The sequence below is a fragment of the Lepidochelys kempii genome, chromosome 1 (genome assembly GCF_965140265.1).
Source record: "Lepidochelys kempii isolate rLepKem1 chromosome 1, rLepKem1.hap2, whole genome shotgun sequence".
Lineage (NCBI taxonomy): Eukaryota > Metazoa > Chordata > Testudines > Cheloniidae > Lepidochelys > Lepidochelys kempii.
The window spans coordinates 278,460,834-278,476,700 of NC_133256.1; the positions used below are offsets into that span (position 1 = coordinate 278,460,834).

General features: G+C 40.1%; 1 protein-coding gene across 1 annotated transcript in view; it reads right to left on the minus strand.

Annotated features, from left to right (window-relative positions):
• The window catches only part of OTOGL (otogelin like), a 129,184-nt gene that overhangs the window by 100,320 nt on the left and 12,997 nt on the right, over nt 1–15,867 (minus strand). The window contains exons 9-17 of the mRNA XM_073338544.1: nt 14,481–14,608; nt 12,416–12,522; nt 10,077–10,183; nt 7,915–8,040; nt 5,678–5,786; nt 5,365–5,411; nt 3,698–3,843; nt 2,886–3,009; nt 252–429 (exon numbers count right to left, since the gene is read on the minus strand). Coding sequence (XP_073194645.1) covers nt 252–429; nt 2,886–3,009; nt 3,698–3,843; nt 5,365–5,411; nt 5,678–5,786; nt 7,915–8,040; nt 10,077–10,183; nt 12,416–12,522; nt 14,481–14,608 — 1,072 coding nt within the window. The remainder of the gene's footprint in view (nt 1–251; nt 430–2,885; nt 3,010–3,697; nt 3,844–5,364; nt 5,412–5,677; nt 5,787–7,914; nt 8,041–10,076; nt 10,184–12,415; nt 12,523–14,480; nt 14,609–15,867) is intronic.

Below are 15,867 nucleotides of genomic sequence, written 5' to 3' on the forward strand. Positions count from 1 at the left end.
TGGGCGGGGGATCACAAACACCTTGATTCTTAAGAACTTGACAGAAAAATAACCACCGCATAGGGTATTGAGTGAACCAATGTTAAAAAAGAAAGTAGCTGAGATTCTTGTAATTAAACTCAAGTGTTTTTGACTGATTGGTTTACCAGAATATGAAAGTGTTAGTGAAATGATCGTGTCAACTGGTTAAATTTATCTGAATATTTCACCTGTTATTAAATTCAATCTAGACATATATAAAACAAACTTACAGAAAATCATCTCTTAAGTTCCCATTAAAAGTTCCACATAGACCTAGTGTTCTTCTTTTCCAGCTGGTATTGACTTGTATATATAGTCTCTCCCCATCTTTAGCAAATTGAATCTTTAAACCAAATCTAGTTTTCAGCTGCACAAACAAAGAAGACAGGTTCCGAATTTCAATGTCCCCTGCACATAACAGAAAAAAAAATGTAAGTCATTTTTCCTTGGTTGAAATATTTCCATACAGAAACCAGCCCTATGGTTTTAAATGTTTCAACTTTAAAAACAAACAAAAAACTTTGAAAAAGTATAGAAATGCAATTAATGGACTGTACACAACCTCAGAACACTCCAAATATCCCTGCCCACCCTGCACCAAAACTAATGGAGACAACTGTGTACCACACTATGACGGGCCCAACTGTGGTTCACTACTCTGTGTCAGCAACTCTTCTCAGGCCTGACATACTCACTACGCCCAACTGACTATGGTTATAATCGGTATCTATAAGGTGTCATGTAATTTTCCATTGGAAAATTAATAACTCACTAATCATTAATATTCTTGTGCAATATATGTACGTGGTGTGCATTAAGAGTTATGGATATATGCTGTTTAAACCCTGCATGTCAGGTGGAGTGGGCAAACAGGTCTTCCCTAGACAAATGAATATGTATTTGCTTCTCTGACCAGCCCTGTTGTCAGGCAGAGACAAGGAAGGCCCATTTACATATTAGTTAAACTAAACTATTAAGTGGAGGGAGGAGATAGCTTCCAGCAGAAAAGAAAAACTTTATCTGGGATATAAAGACAGGGGGCCTGAACCTTAAGTGATAAGCAACTGAATCAACAGATTGTATACAATATTACAGTATTATAAGTGTATCGAGTGAGGTGTTTTATGAAAGCCTATGACACACCAGTGATTAATAGCATTGTAAAATGTATGTATTAACACCATATAAGGAATTATGGATACTCATTGGTATTAAGCTTTACAGCCTATGTCCAAACAAAAGGAGAAACATGCCTCTCCCAGACAGGAGGGGAGGTCGCAGCTATTCACTTGTCTCCTATATAAATCAAGCATGGTGGACTCAAAACAATTGAAACCCCATTTACTTACGGGGGAGGGGAAGACCACAAGAAGGGAAGAATAGCATGAGGTCACCCTGCCTCTTGAAATAAGGTCATTGAATTTTGGAAGATATAAGCAAAGACAGGCGCCATCTCTGGCATCCACCACTAGACAGACAAGGGAACAGAGCTCTTGAAAGTTGATAGAGATGGGTCCTTCAACCAAAGGAGGGAGGGTTAAAGTCTCTGGGATCTGAATATAGGTGAGACATCTGCTTAGGCAGAGATCTTTCAACTAAGAAGACATAGAAAGTCAGCATCTTGTACTTCTGTGGAAGATCATGACTTGGGGGAAAGTCAGCCAGCACTGGGAAGAAGGAAGACTGATCCAAAAGCCCGATCCAAGACCCAGTCCACCTTCCTAATAAAACCCCTATAGTGGGCAATGGAAATTTTACAATCATTGTATCCAATTATTATCCATAGTGGTTGGGCTCCCTGCAGTTGCAGACATCTTAAACGCAGTATACCTTTGCAGCTAATTTACATAACATTATTTTGCATAACTGCAGTGAAAATGATTTAAGATGCCTACAGCTTCAGACAAAACACTTCAGTGTATAAGACTTTAAAATGTTCCTAGCTGATAGCCAAAACACCCAGCTATCCAGGGTTTAATAATATATCCTGGCTGTAATACCAAGATATTTGTCATAGACAAATATGTACCTTACAAGGATGTTCCACAAGGTAGTGAGGCTAAAAAGGTAGAGCTTCTTAACTACATTGCCAAACTTTCCTGTGCTTAAGCTTTAATGTTTCGGGGTGGATTTTTTTTAAGCATCATCTTGACTTTTGAATTCCTTGCCTCATATATTTGTCTTTGATAATTAAAATATTCTGCTGAGGGGTTTCCTCCCGAACCAACTAACTTACTTATACATATTCACAAACATCTTAACAAGTTTGTCTGAGAAGTGGACATAATCAGATGCTAGCTTCAACCTTAACTTCCGAGACACTAGAATCTCACTAGTTAATCCTCAGAACAACTCTCCGAGGCAGGTAAATATTATTTCACAGTTTTAAAAGTGGGGAAATTGAGACAGAAAGGTGAACTAACTTTCCCAATGTCACACAGCAAATTAGTATCAGAGTCAACAGAGTATCAGAGCATTCTTAGCTCTCAAACCGATGCAGATGCCATTAAACCAAATTGTGCCTCATTTGCATTTTGGCTTGCAACATGTTCCAAGAAACTTTAATTAAGAAGGACCATCCCTTCAGCATCAAGACGATCCTGCAAAAAAATCAGAATGGCTGACTTCTGTAGGTGTCCTTGGGAGTATAACCCAGGGATTCTCCACCCCTACATAAAGTATTTCTAAAGTATACACAGCATTCCATAGGTTATTAAAATTAAGAAGGTTAAGTCTTTTAACAGTAGTTAGCACCTTTCATGGTTTGGGTCTCCCAAGGAATTATTTACTTGTACAAAAGTATAATAAAAAGCATTAGAAAATATGAAGGCAAGAATGTGAACTCTAATCCATGTTTTTCTTACCATTGAAGTTAAAACCCTGGCTAGGGCCAAACTGGATTTCACCATCCCTGGTAAGAGTCACTTGTTTACTCCTATCATCTTCAAGAACTAGTGTTACAGACTGGATGCAGGCATGGTCGAGATTCTGAGTGAAAATGAATTTTATCAACAGACAGAAAGATACAAAGAGTGTTTTACTAACACTGAATTAAATATCAGTTTGTTCATCCAAAAGTATGTTAAAATACTGTCAAGTATTTGACTTTTTCAAAAAGAATGAAATGAAAAGTTGAGGTTGCTCTTAACTCAGACCAATAACATATCCTGAACTCTTCAGCCACAAACTGATATTGATGGGTGTTTTAATATTTTTGTGGATTTTTTAAACATACTGTTCCAAGGAATGTGATATCCTATAAAATAACCACTAAGTGTCTCAGGCTGCTAAGAAATCTCTTTTACCTGTCTGGCAGTATATTAAACCTATCAGTCCTGTCAGTAAAACTGTTTTTCTGTCTAAGACACCTGCTCAGGCTGTAACCAAATATGTAGATACCTGTGTAATCATGCATGAATGAAAAGGTCTGTTGACTTAATCCCAGAAAAGCAGCAATTAATTTTACAAAGGCCAACAGCAGTAATTGAAATAAAACACAGATCATGATCAAACTATATTTAGCTCCTCAATGTAAAAAGCAGAAAAACTGTTTCAATTTTATTTCTGACATTATTACTACTAAGCATGCCTGGTTAATTTACTTTGGCTGGCTACTTAAGATTACCTGAAATTTGTATGTACCCATTTATCATCTCAAATTCAAGTGTGACCTTACCTGACCACATGGAGCTTTCTGTAAAGTGATTGTGAATTTGTCTTTCCCAGTGCCTTTTACCAGAACGTACTGACAAATCCCAAGAAAGGTATAATGACGACCATCAAACGTTGTGAAGTGAGAATCACCTACGATGGCGCACTCAGCTTGAGAGAAAGAATAACATTCAATAAATAGGAATGTTCATTTGCACATATCATATCATATCATAGCCATATCATAGAGTCAGAGATGGAAAAGAGGCAATGCAGGAACATTTCCCTACCATATATTCTCAAGCACATTATCCAGCCTAGTTTAAATCTATCTAGCCATCATGATGTTTGGTGCCACATTTAATGCATGTGAAGTATCACATCTTACATCTTATCCTTCCACCGGGAGCTCCATAGTCTAGAGACAGTTGCCTGGAAAGCTCTGTCCCACTTTCATGAATTTGACCTCTTGATTTTGAGTCTTATCATTTCTATGAAATGTAACTGTCAAGGGAGATCTTGGTCCCTGAGGTACAGGAGTTATTGAATAGGTGTTGAATAACTTTGTCCAAAGCAATGGAGGCCTTAGAAATGAGGCCTATCTTAAAATTAACCTGTTGTTCTATGCAGATTAAGCTGAGCACCACTATGATGTGCTCTTATCACTGTTTGTATTATGATAATATCTAGACGCTGCAATCAGGGACCCATTGTGCTAGGCACTGTACAAGCACAATAGAGAGATGGTGCCTGCCCTAAAGAACATGAAGTCTAAGACAAGAGACAACAGTTGGATACATCAAAAAGATTGGGGGAAGCATAAGGTAACAGTAGAATGATATGGTCAGATAATCAGTACACCAGCGGTCTAATCACTGCTCTCTGCATCCATTTCTTTAATCTCTCCTGTTTGCTTATTATCATCCCAAACTCCTAAAGCATATCTGTTTCTGTTATCTTTTGCGGCTTCTGGGCCACTTATTTGGTACAGAATCATAGGACTGGAAGGGACCTCAAGAGGTCATCTAATACAGTCCTCTGCACTCATAGCATTACTAAGTATTATCTAGACCATCCCTGGCAGGTGTTTGTCTAACCTGCTCTTAAAAATCCCCAATGATGGAGATTCCACAACCTTTCTACGCAATTTATTCCAGTGCTTAACCACCCTGACAGTTGGGAAGTTTTTCCAATTTCCAACCTAAACCGCCCTCGCTGCAATTTAAGCCCATTGCTTCTTGTCCTATCCTCAGAGGTTAAGGAGAACAATTTTTCTCGCTCCTCCTTGTAACAACCTTTTATGTACTTGAAAACTGTTATGTCCCCTCTCAGTTTTCTCTTCTCCAGACTAAACAAACCCAATTATTTCAATCTTCCCGCATAGGTCATGTTTTCTAGACCTTTAATCATTTTTGTTGCTCTTCTCTGGACTCTCTCCAATTTGTCCACATCTTTCCTGAAATGTGGCACCCAAAACTGGACACAGGACTCCAGTTGAAGCCTAATCAGTGCGGAGTAAAGTGGAAGAATTACTTCTCATGTCTTGATTACAACACTCCTACAACCCAGAATGCTGTTTGCTTTTTTTGCAAGTGTAACACTGTTGATTCATATTTAGCTTGTGATCCACTATGAGCCTCAGATTGCTGGTGATCCTTATACTGGTGATAGGAATCATTAAAATGCAGTTACCTGGACAGTCATGTTCAGTGCAGTTCCAAACGCCACCAGTACAAGTACTAAATAAAGCACAAAACACAGAACATGCTTTTTGTTCAGGTTTTTTAAAAATATTGATTTTCTAAGTCTTAAGACATGTCACAAATTCATACTTCATTTAGGATACATTTTCTCTGTATTCTAGTTAGATACAGAACACGGATTGTAGATACAGATATAGAATAGCCTTGAAAAATGTAGTGTAACTTGGTAAACATCATACAATGAATTAAATATAGGCAAGCGGATACATGAAAGTGGAAATTGTGGATTAGAGGTTACATACCAGTGACTGCATTCTTGTTCAATTTTTGAGCCTACAGAGAAGGCTTTCCCGTGATAAATACAAGGACAATTTGACACAGAGATACAAGTTCCATTGTTCATAACGAGACCTATTTTTGTTTAAAAAAAATAATAAAATAAAAGACTGAAAACAAGATAGGAATATTGGGGCTCTGCTGCTCACTCCGTATGTTCACTTGGTCACAGGGACACCATTTTCATGATATTTCAGTGGGTGATTTTATCCCAGCAGTGCCCGTCTCCTCTCCATGACCCCCATTGTACAGATGGGGAACTGAGGCAAAGCAGGCCATTCACCCAGTTTTAAGTCAGACAGTCCAGATTCTAAATGGTTTGTCCCCTATCCAGTACTGAGACAAAACCAGACATGATTTTATCTGGTATCATGGATGCAGGGTGTCATTTTGAAGAGTGTGCCACACCATCCCTACCCCCATCCCACCATGACCATGCATGCACAGTTGTGCCAGTGGGGGCAGGGTGGCTCACCCTTTAAAATGGTGTCCTCTACATCAGTGGTTCTCAACCAGAGGTTCAGGGCCCCCTAGGGGGCCGCGAGCAGATTTCAAGGGGTCCGTCAAAATAAATCAGAGAGCAGGGCTGGCATTAGACTCACAGGTGCTCAGGGCAGAAAGCTGAAGCCAAGCCCTGCTGCCTGGGGCTGAAGCCCAAGCCTGAGCAACTTAACTTTGCAGGGCCCCCTGGGACCCTGGGCAATTGTCCCGCTTGCTATCCCCCAGAACCAGCCCTGTCTTTTAATCTACTGGATATGCAGAAAAACAGACTCAGAAAGAAAAATGTTGAGAATCACTGCTCTACATGGTGTGACCTCACATGCACAGCATACCAGTGGGGACAGAATCAAAAAGGTGGCAGGACCATGCTGTTCCTGGATGTGCTGGAATGCGTGAGTTGCCACCCTAACTGAGCTACAGAGAGACTAAGGGCATGTCTACACTTACCATGGATCGATGCTGGGTTACCCAGGGGGTCACCAAGTGAAGACCCGCTAAATCGACTGCCGATCACTCTCCCGGCAACTCCAGTACTCCACCAGAACAAGAAGCATAAGGTAAGTCGACAGGAGAGTTTCTCCCATCGACCCAGCATGGTATAGACACTGCAATAAGTCAACCTAAGCTAAATTGACTCCAGCTATGTTATTCACATAGCTGGAGTTGCGTAACTTAGGTCAACTTAACCCTGTAGTGTAGACCTGCCCTAAGTGACTCGCCCAAGGTCACACAGGATGTCCACTGTACAGCAGGGAATTGAACCTTAATCTCCCACATCCCAGACCAGTGCCTCAATGCTGGGCCAATCTTGTGCTTCACTGATCACTCTGCAGCATAAAAGTTCAATTCAGTGAAAGGGTGAAATCAGTGTTTAATTTGTGCCAGGGATGAGTCCTGACACTTCTAAGCTTGGCAGTTCAAAGCTCTGGCACCTCAGGGCTTGCTGCATCAGTTAGGAATGTAAAAAAATTGTTTGAGCCCTGGCACCTAATTGCTTGAGCCCCAGCACCTCTTTCATTATAAATTAAGCACTGAATTAAATTCATCCCAAAGCAAGGTGCCCACTCAAGATGCACCACTTACTGGTTTAAAGGGACTTACCAGGGGGGCTTTGTGGTTGAGGGCTTTGAACAGGTCTTTTGAAGCAGCTTGAATTTCACCCTGAATGTGCATGTACAATACCCGCAATGATCCCATAGAACCATACAAGTTTGAAATGGAAGACTAGTGGGGGGTCACATAGTCCACAGCCTTGCCATGGCAGGGCTGTTCCCAACAGTCCAACATCGTGTCTTTTGTTGAGTCTAGCTTTAAGGAGGATAATCTTCCTGAACACAGCATAAAATATCTGTACTATTTAGAAAACTCAAAACAATTAGGAAAAATTCAGATACGATAGTTAAAACTCATGTAACTTTTATATTTGCATAGCTCACCCAAGAGATCACCCAAGTTTTAACTGATATGGTCTGATTCATAGTTGCACTGTATTTTGAAAAATATAATAATTCAACCAATGCATAAAACATTAGCAGGAGGAAAGAAAGTATGGATATATTAAAAACTAAAATAGAAGCTTATGTTTGTAAAATATAATTTTTTTCTGATTTTTAATTTTAAGCATGCAGTCTATGACACTATAGTTGTGTTATCAGGCATTAGTTTAATGTTAATATGCCGTGTGACAATATTAGATACTTACCATCTGGACAGTAACAGCCATCTAAGCAATGGAGGTTGCTGCCAAGACAATCCTTTTCAAATGTGCAGGTTGGGGGGCAGCAACTAATGCAATCCCGATGGACAAAACTGTCTTCACACTTTTCAGCTAAAACATGTACAAGTTACGCGGGACATTAGTGCATTATGCTTCCTTTATAAGTTAGAAAACCTTCATCAGTAATTTGGGTTTTTTTGAAACCCAATACATCTCACCAAATAAACAGTTATGCAATTTTCCTGGTATAATTATTGTTACATAAATCTACTTTTAAAAGTCCCTTAACACCTCTCCAGTCATAAGGGGGGAGGGGAATGATGGGGGGAGGGAAATTAAGTGGGGGCTTATAGAATGCTGTAATAAACCATAAATCCAGTGTCTCTATTCTATTTTCCCCTTTGACTGGAGAGTGCTTAATGGGCCACTTCACTTTCAATGGTCCCCTGAAATATGTCTTTACTACTTATGCTACACAATCTGTTCCACCTTGTACTTAGCTATTATACTCTGGGTACATTTCCCAGACCTGAAGCAGAGCTCTGTGTAGCTCGAAAGCTTGTCTCTCTGACCAACAGAAGTTGGTCCAGTAAAAAATATTACCTCACCCACCTTGTCTCTCTAATATACTGGGACCATCATGGCCAAAGCAACACTGCATATGTTAGAATATAACATTTTTTAAAATATTAAATCTGCTTTAGTAATAATTGGAAACAAACCTATCTCCAACTCAATGGAATACAATTGTACCTAACATTAAAAAAGCAACTACAGACTTGAAACTACAGCTTATTCACCAAAAGACACATTTCCAAATATAGTGGTCCCCTCACAGACCATGGGTGTAGTTTGGAGGGGTGCAGGAGGGGCACTGCGCCCCCAAACAAAGGTGAGGTGGGGGGGGGTCACATGGAATCATGTGCCATTCCCCCCCCCCCCCGCAATATCCGCAAGTGCCAAGCTGCCCTGCAGGGCTTGCTCTACTCGGCCTACAGGGGGACGGGGCTCTGTCCTTCCCACACTGAGCCTCCCAGAATGGTAGGCCAAGCAGAGCAATCCAGGCAGCTGGACCAGGGTGGGGAGCGGTTGCTACCTCGGCAGCTGGATGTTGCCCTCCTGGGTCATAGTGCCCATCTGTTTCCTGTACAAGAGTGAGTGCCTAAATGGAGCAGTGCAAGGAGGGTAGGGTGGGGCTTAGGGGAAGGCAGTGGGGAGAAGAGACAGTGGGGAAGGGGGGGAATAGGGCAGGGAAGTGGGGTGTGATGTGGAATAGAAGGGGATATGGGAATGGTGGGGGGGAGCAGGAGCCAGCATGTGGTGTCCCCTCAGTAGCAACAGCAGCCCCAGCAGGGAGGCACCAGAGTTGCCACATCACTGCAGCAGCCGTGGCCGTAGCTCCCATGCTCAGGTCCCCACAGCAGACAGCAGCATCTGGGGCTCCTCCATTAAGCCAGCCCGTCTCGTCCCATCCCCACCACCACCGGCAGGCCAGGTACCACTCCAGGCAGGGAGATAGATCCAGTGAGCCAAGGGAACTGGCTTTAGTGTGCACATGTGTGTCTGGCTTTGCCCCGCTTCCCCCAAACATAGCAGTCAAACTACACCTATGACACAGACTAATGGTAATGGGTCTCAGAAATATACTGACTGCTGTTCGAAATCCACAGCATTACTTCATGTTTTGGGGGTGCTCCTTTACCAAAATCTCTGGTATGAGGTGGGTTGAAGGACCAATTTTATATTGGATGCTAAGTTGGAGCCCTCCTCATGTTTTGGACTTGGATATATTCCTGATACCTGAAGGTTACCTAGTGGCATGGCTCCAATATGCAGCTTTGGTCACTAAAATAATTAATCCTGCAAAAATGGAACAGTCTGTCCCTACCAAATATCGATGCCTGGCTCAGTGATAAGGCTGACCTCGCAGCTAACGAATAACTGGCATTCTGAAAAATTCAAAGCAATTTGGGCATGTTAGAGGTCCCTGATTAAGGTTGACCCTGAAGATAGATAGATACCTTCCCCATCCCTCCTTTTTATCTTAATTCTCTTTGCTTACTTTGTATATTATGTTGAATCTGCTATTTTGGTGTATTTGGAAAAATTAATAAAACATTATAAATATAAAAAAAGTTGATACTTACTACAGGCAGGAAAATCCTCCCTCCATTCCCGCACGGGGTAGCCTGCATGTGAGCATGCTCTAGCATACTCTGTCACTGCTCGGCAGTAAGTTTCATCATCATCCGCTCTGAAGCAGTAAAATAATCCTGTGATCACTAAATCCTAAATTTAATACTCATATAAATATTTGCTATGCGACATTGCAGAACTCTCCACAGAGTTGGCCTTGCACAGTTTAAAGGGGTTACGATTTTTGAGACTTTAAATAGCATCACTTAAAAAAGAAACTAGAGATACTGATTATGCTTTTGCATTTTTTATCGTTTGACCCGACAAAAGATTTTTGCTTTATTTTAATGTTACAACAAAGAATGAGTAACATTTATTACAAAAGATTAGCAATGCTCATTAACAGAAACAATTTGGGAGAGGAAGGGTGGTCTTGTGATGAAGGCAATGGCCTGCAATTCTGGATATCTGGGTCTTACTCCTGGCTTTGTCACAGACTTTTGTGTGACCTTGGTCAAAGTCACTCTCTGTACCTCACTTCCCTATCTGCAAAATGGGGATAATATTCCCTCCCTCATCAGGTTGCTCAAAGGACACATTCATTAATATTTGGGTTTTGCTCAGATATTCCAGGGATAGGAGTCAGAAATAGATTAGACAGTCAACTTCTCACTTTAAAAAAAACAGTAACAGATGTTCACTGTGAAGGACTTTGTAACAAAATAGACTTGTCATAACAAGACATCTATGGGATAGGCAAGGTTATAATATATAGTCTGGGGGGTTATTTGTCTTTCAGCACAACAAGATTAAGCTTACAAAATTAGTTGTTTTAAGACTATATTGCATTGTGTATGTGTTTTGGTGCTTTCAAGATACCTGTTACAAAGTCACCATTTCAAAACTCCACAGTGATTGGTCTCTCTCCAGTTTGCCTCATCTAATCCAATTAAATGAGTCTTAATAGAGTGACTTGGCATATAAACTACGGCACCAGAAGGAACTTCTTAAATTGACACTAACCTACAAGATGAGAGTTTATAAACAACATAAGCCTAAATTAATGAGATCCTGAGACACAGAAACTTTACTCAAAGTTTTGAATATTCACACCATTCACATCACACGTGTGAATGTTTTCTTTTTAATCAAAGCCTCCTGCACATTGCCTTATTAACTCAATGCCATCCTGAAAGCTTGCTTTCCATTGTTCTCCATTGCAAAAGAGAAGGTGCAATAAGTCACTGAAATGTAAATAGGCATTACAAATAAAATTCAGATCCTGCCTGGCTTCTGCTCCCACTGAAGTCAATGGGAGTTTTTCCACTGGCTTTAGTGAAAACATTTTTAGATCCAAGGTCTCTCTTGCCTAATCATTTCCCTGCCATTGCAGGGGGGCCCCAGGCACTGGTTCACCTTGCTACTTCCTATTGTCTGTGTGTAACACAGAATAGTCTAGTCTCCTGCGTCTACTTCAGTCTAATTTCAGTTGTTGGGTTTAGTGTGCAGGTGTTTTGGTGGCCAGTGGTTTACAGGAGGTTAGATTAGATGATTGAGTGGTCCTTTCTGGTTTTAAACTCTATGACTCTAGTAAACCTGTATCTTGCTATCTCCATTGTAAAGCAAAAGAGAAAATCAAATACCCGTCATTTGTTACATATTGAAGTATAATGGAAGCAAGAGTTCCTTCAATTCATTGCACTGATCTCCTTCTGTACCCCATTTAAATAAATAAATAGGAAAGCAGAAAGTAAATAACTGATGACATGCACTTTGGCAAAGTAGTAAAAGATATCAGCAAATAACATGGATAGTGATGTCACTAAGATTATTTGTTAGTAATATCATTGTTATTGAAAAAGCTGAGGTATATTGCTTTGTCAGTTATTCCATTTCCGTACACATGAGGGGAGAATCACTTCTAATGTAAATGATCTCACAAGGTCTAACAGAAACCAGCACTGTTGGAAATGCAGATGGTATTAGCAAACAAGACTTAAAAAAAAAAAAAAAGTGAAGGAGATGTTCCAGGGTTGAGACTCTGAAATTAAGGGAGAAATAATTGATTGAATTTATCCCTAGCATTAGAGGGTGCAACACTCATTGTTGTCTATGAGAGTAGCAACATCTTATGCCAGGTTTGAATTTGACTCACTGTTTATTAAGATTATAGCCACTATTGGGATTAAACAGAGAGACACTGGGAGGTGAGATTGGGGGAATGTGGAGAGGAAATTACTTTACTGAAATAAAATTGTACTGAAAAACTCCACTATTTAAAACCAGTCTGGCTATTGTTTAGTATTCCAAAGAATGAAAATAAATGTTTAAAGAACACCATCTTTCTTACCTGCAAAGGTCATTCATGCAGCTAGAAATATATGAATAAGGGTCTATGCTTTCATGACAGCTGAGAAAAGGAAACTGTAGGAGTATTTGGCATTTGAAGAATATGGCCTGTGCATTTTTTAAAACAAATCAGTTAAATAACAGCGATCATATACTTCATGATACAAATATTATTCTTTTTACTTTTGTTTCCCCAATTGGGTATCCATTACATCCCTTTTAGAATGAGAAGATTCCCCCATTTTCTCCTATCTCCACTCTTTTGCCCATTATATCACAGTCCCTATTCTTCCCAGACCAGTTTTGGTTGGACTGAATTTCTTCTATAGCCCCTCAACGCTACAGCTAACCTGGCCAAAGTGACAAAAAGCATCCTCTTCCACCCACAAGCTGAGCATGTTTCCCCTGCAGTACTTTAAACTCCTCAGATAATAAAGGGGTAAGGCATTAGGGCTGGGAATTAAACCCATACTGCAATGTGGCAGTGAATAACCCTGTAAGTAGGCCAGTGGCAGATCCATTTAATCCATTGTTCTTTTAATTTCATCCTATACAGCTCTTCAAAAATTCTTATGAAAGGTTGCTACATTAATGACAGGCCTGATCTAAATCTTCTCATTCCCAATGTTTCAGTGTTTAGAGCCAGTGTTTTGTTTAGAGCCAATCTCTTCTCTACATGCTTGATATACTCACTATATTTTTTCTGATTCTGATCTTATTTATGTTGTTCTCCCTCATGTTCTCTAACACTGCTGTAGTTCCATTGATAGCAGCGGAGTCAATCCTGATCTTCACTAGTGTGAGATCAGTATCAGGCACTTTGTGTGAAAGTCCTTCAGGAGTCTAAAGAGTCTCATATATTATCAAGTTTCAGAGTAGCAGCCGTGTTAGTCTGTATCCGTAAAAAGAAAAGGAGTACTTGTGGCACCTTAGAGACTAACAAATTTATTAGAGCATAAGGTTTCGTGAGCTGCAGCTCACTTCATCGGATGCATACAGTGGAAAATATAGTGGGGAGATTTTATATACACAGAGAACATGAAACAATGGGTGTTACCATACAGACTGTAACAAAATTGACCATGAAAGGTGAGCTATTACCAGCAGGAGAGCGGGGGGGCAAGGGTGGGAGAGGCTTTTGTAGTGATAATCAAGGTGGGCCATTTCCAGCACTTTACATAAAAGAATAAATGGACACAAATCAGACGTCAAGAATTATAACATTCAAAAACCAGTCGGAGAATACCTCAATCTCTTTGGTCACTCGATTACAGACCTAAAAGTGGCAATTCTTCAACAAAAAAACTTCAAAAACAGACTCCAACGAGAGACTGCTGAATTGGAATTAATTTGCTAATTAGTGTTGCTAATTAACTTCGTCTTGAATAAAGACTGGGAGTGGATGTGTCAGTACACAAAGTAAAACTATTTCCCCATGTTTATTTCCCCTCCTACTGTTCTTGTAAAGTGCTGGAATGGCCCACCTTGATTATCACTACAAAAGGTCCCGTCGTGTGTGTCCCGCCCACCCCCCCCCCGCGCGCTCTCCTGCTGGTAATAGCTCACCTTTCATGGTCACTCTTGTTACAGTCTGTATGGTAACACCCATTGTTTCATGTTCTCGGTGTATATAAAATCTCCCCACTATATTTTCCACTGGATGCATCCGATGAAGTGAGCTGTAGCTCACGAAAACTTATGCTATAATAAATTTGTTATTCTCTAAGGTGCCACAAGTACACCTTTTATTTTCATGTATTATCAATAAAGAACATGCAGATGACTATATTTCATTTCTTATGCACCTATATAACTGGTTAGAAAATATGATTTATTAAATGGGTGCCACAACGTTTGCCTTTTAAAATATTTTGTCTAATTTTAAGTCAATCATTCATGATTTTTTCATTTGTGTTGAATTTCAGGTCTGTGCAGAGCCATAAGTATTTTGGTTTGGGAAGGGCTGGGCACTTTACTATAAAATGATTGGAAATACATAAAACAGGCTAGAGAAGGTGAATCACTATAACCACATCCAATATGAAAATGTACACTGACCAACTTACCTCAGAGGACTCTGTGTCAGTCGAGCATGGACTAGAAAAATCTGAGGCAGTAGTCACACAAATTGCATCATCTGGGGTTTGTACAGACCAACTGTTTGCAAATACAGCAATGTCTTCTGTATATTCACCTACTTCAGAAAAACATTGAACAGAATCATTTTCCACAAGAACAAAGGTTTTTCTGTCAACACAAAAGCCGAGGAACCTCTCGAATGAAACATTAGAATTATTTTCCGAACAATTTAAATGTACTTACTATAAGATATATTCAATTATTAGTTTGGGATCTTTACAAAATTATTTTAAATTTCAGTTCACCTTTTATGCCATATTTAAATTCTAAAATGAATTAACAGGAAATGTCTAGTTTTTCAGGAAATATGGTTGTGGTAACTTCATAAGGAGTCAAAGGCAGATTTCTTACTATGAGGATTTGTTTGTTTTTGGCACTTCTTTAATACATTTTATTTAAGGATCTATATATATATTTTGGGGAAAGTGGGTATAATAATCTCTCCTGTCCCTCACCCGCCCCCTCAAAAAAAAATCCTACCAAAACAAAACACTGCACTACATACACAACTCCCCCTTTGAGAGAAGATGAGAGAAAGAACAAACCACATGTGACAGAAGCTAGTCACATCACTTAAAGCACTGCTGGAAGGTACCAGAGACTATGGTGAAGAGGGAGACATAAGAACCAGTATATAATAGAACAGCATTCCACAGCTAAGGAAACAGATGCTCAAGGCCAAGCAACAAATCAAGGTCAGAGGGAAGAGACCCCAGGTTTTCTGATTCCCGTTGTCCTGCTCTAAGCACTGCATACCACATTTACTTCAAGTTCTTAAATGTGCAAAAAGACTGAAACAGGTGCATTTCCTCTACTTTGTGGGACACAGCAGCAGTTGATACCAATACCAATCAATAGGTCAGAAGCCAGGGATACTAAAATGAGATGCATCTACAATTCCCTTTATCAAAGTCTGCGTACATTGTCTCCAGATTAAACCAGCTCAGGACACAGAAGATATTGGATTAAAGTCCCTAAATCAAAATTTAGAGCAGGTCAGAACATTTCTGACAAAATTAAATTGTGTCAAAATATGCTGTTTGAGCAAAGCAGAAATGTTTTGTGGAGACATATTGATTTTGACAAAGTTTTCTTCACCAAGGTTTCTTTGATCACTGAGGCTCTCTGGTCACTTCCAACCAGAGAGAGAGACGCTCACAATTTATATAGCCTGGGGTCTCGACAATGGCCTGGGATGTGGGAGAATCTGATGGAGGTAAAGCAGGGACATAAACATAGTTCTCCTACATGCCAGGCCAGTGCCCTCTGACTCAGGCTATAGAATGAGTCTCTAGCTCTCTGGTCAGAAGAGAT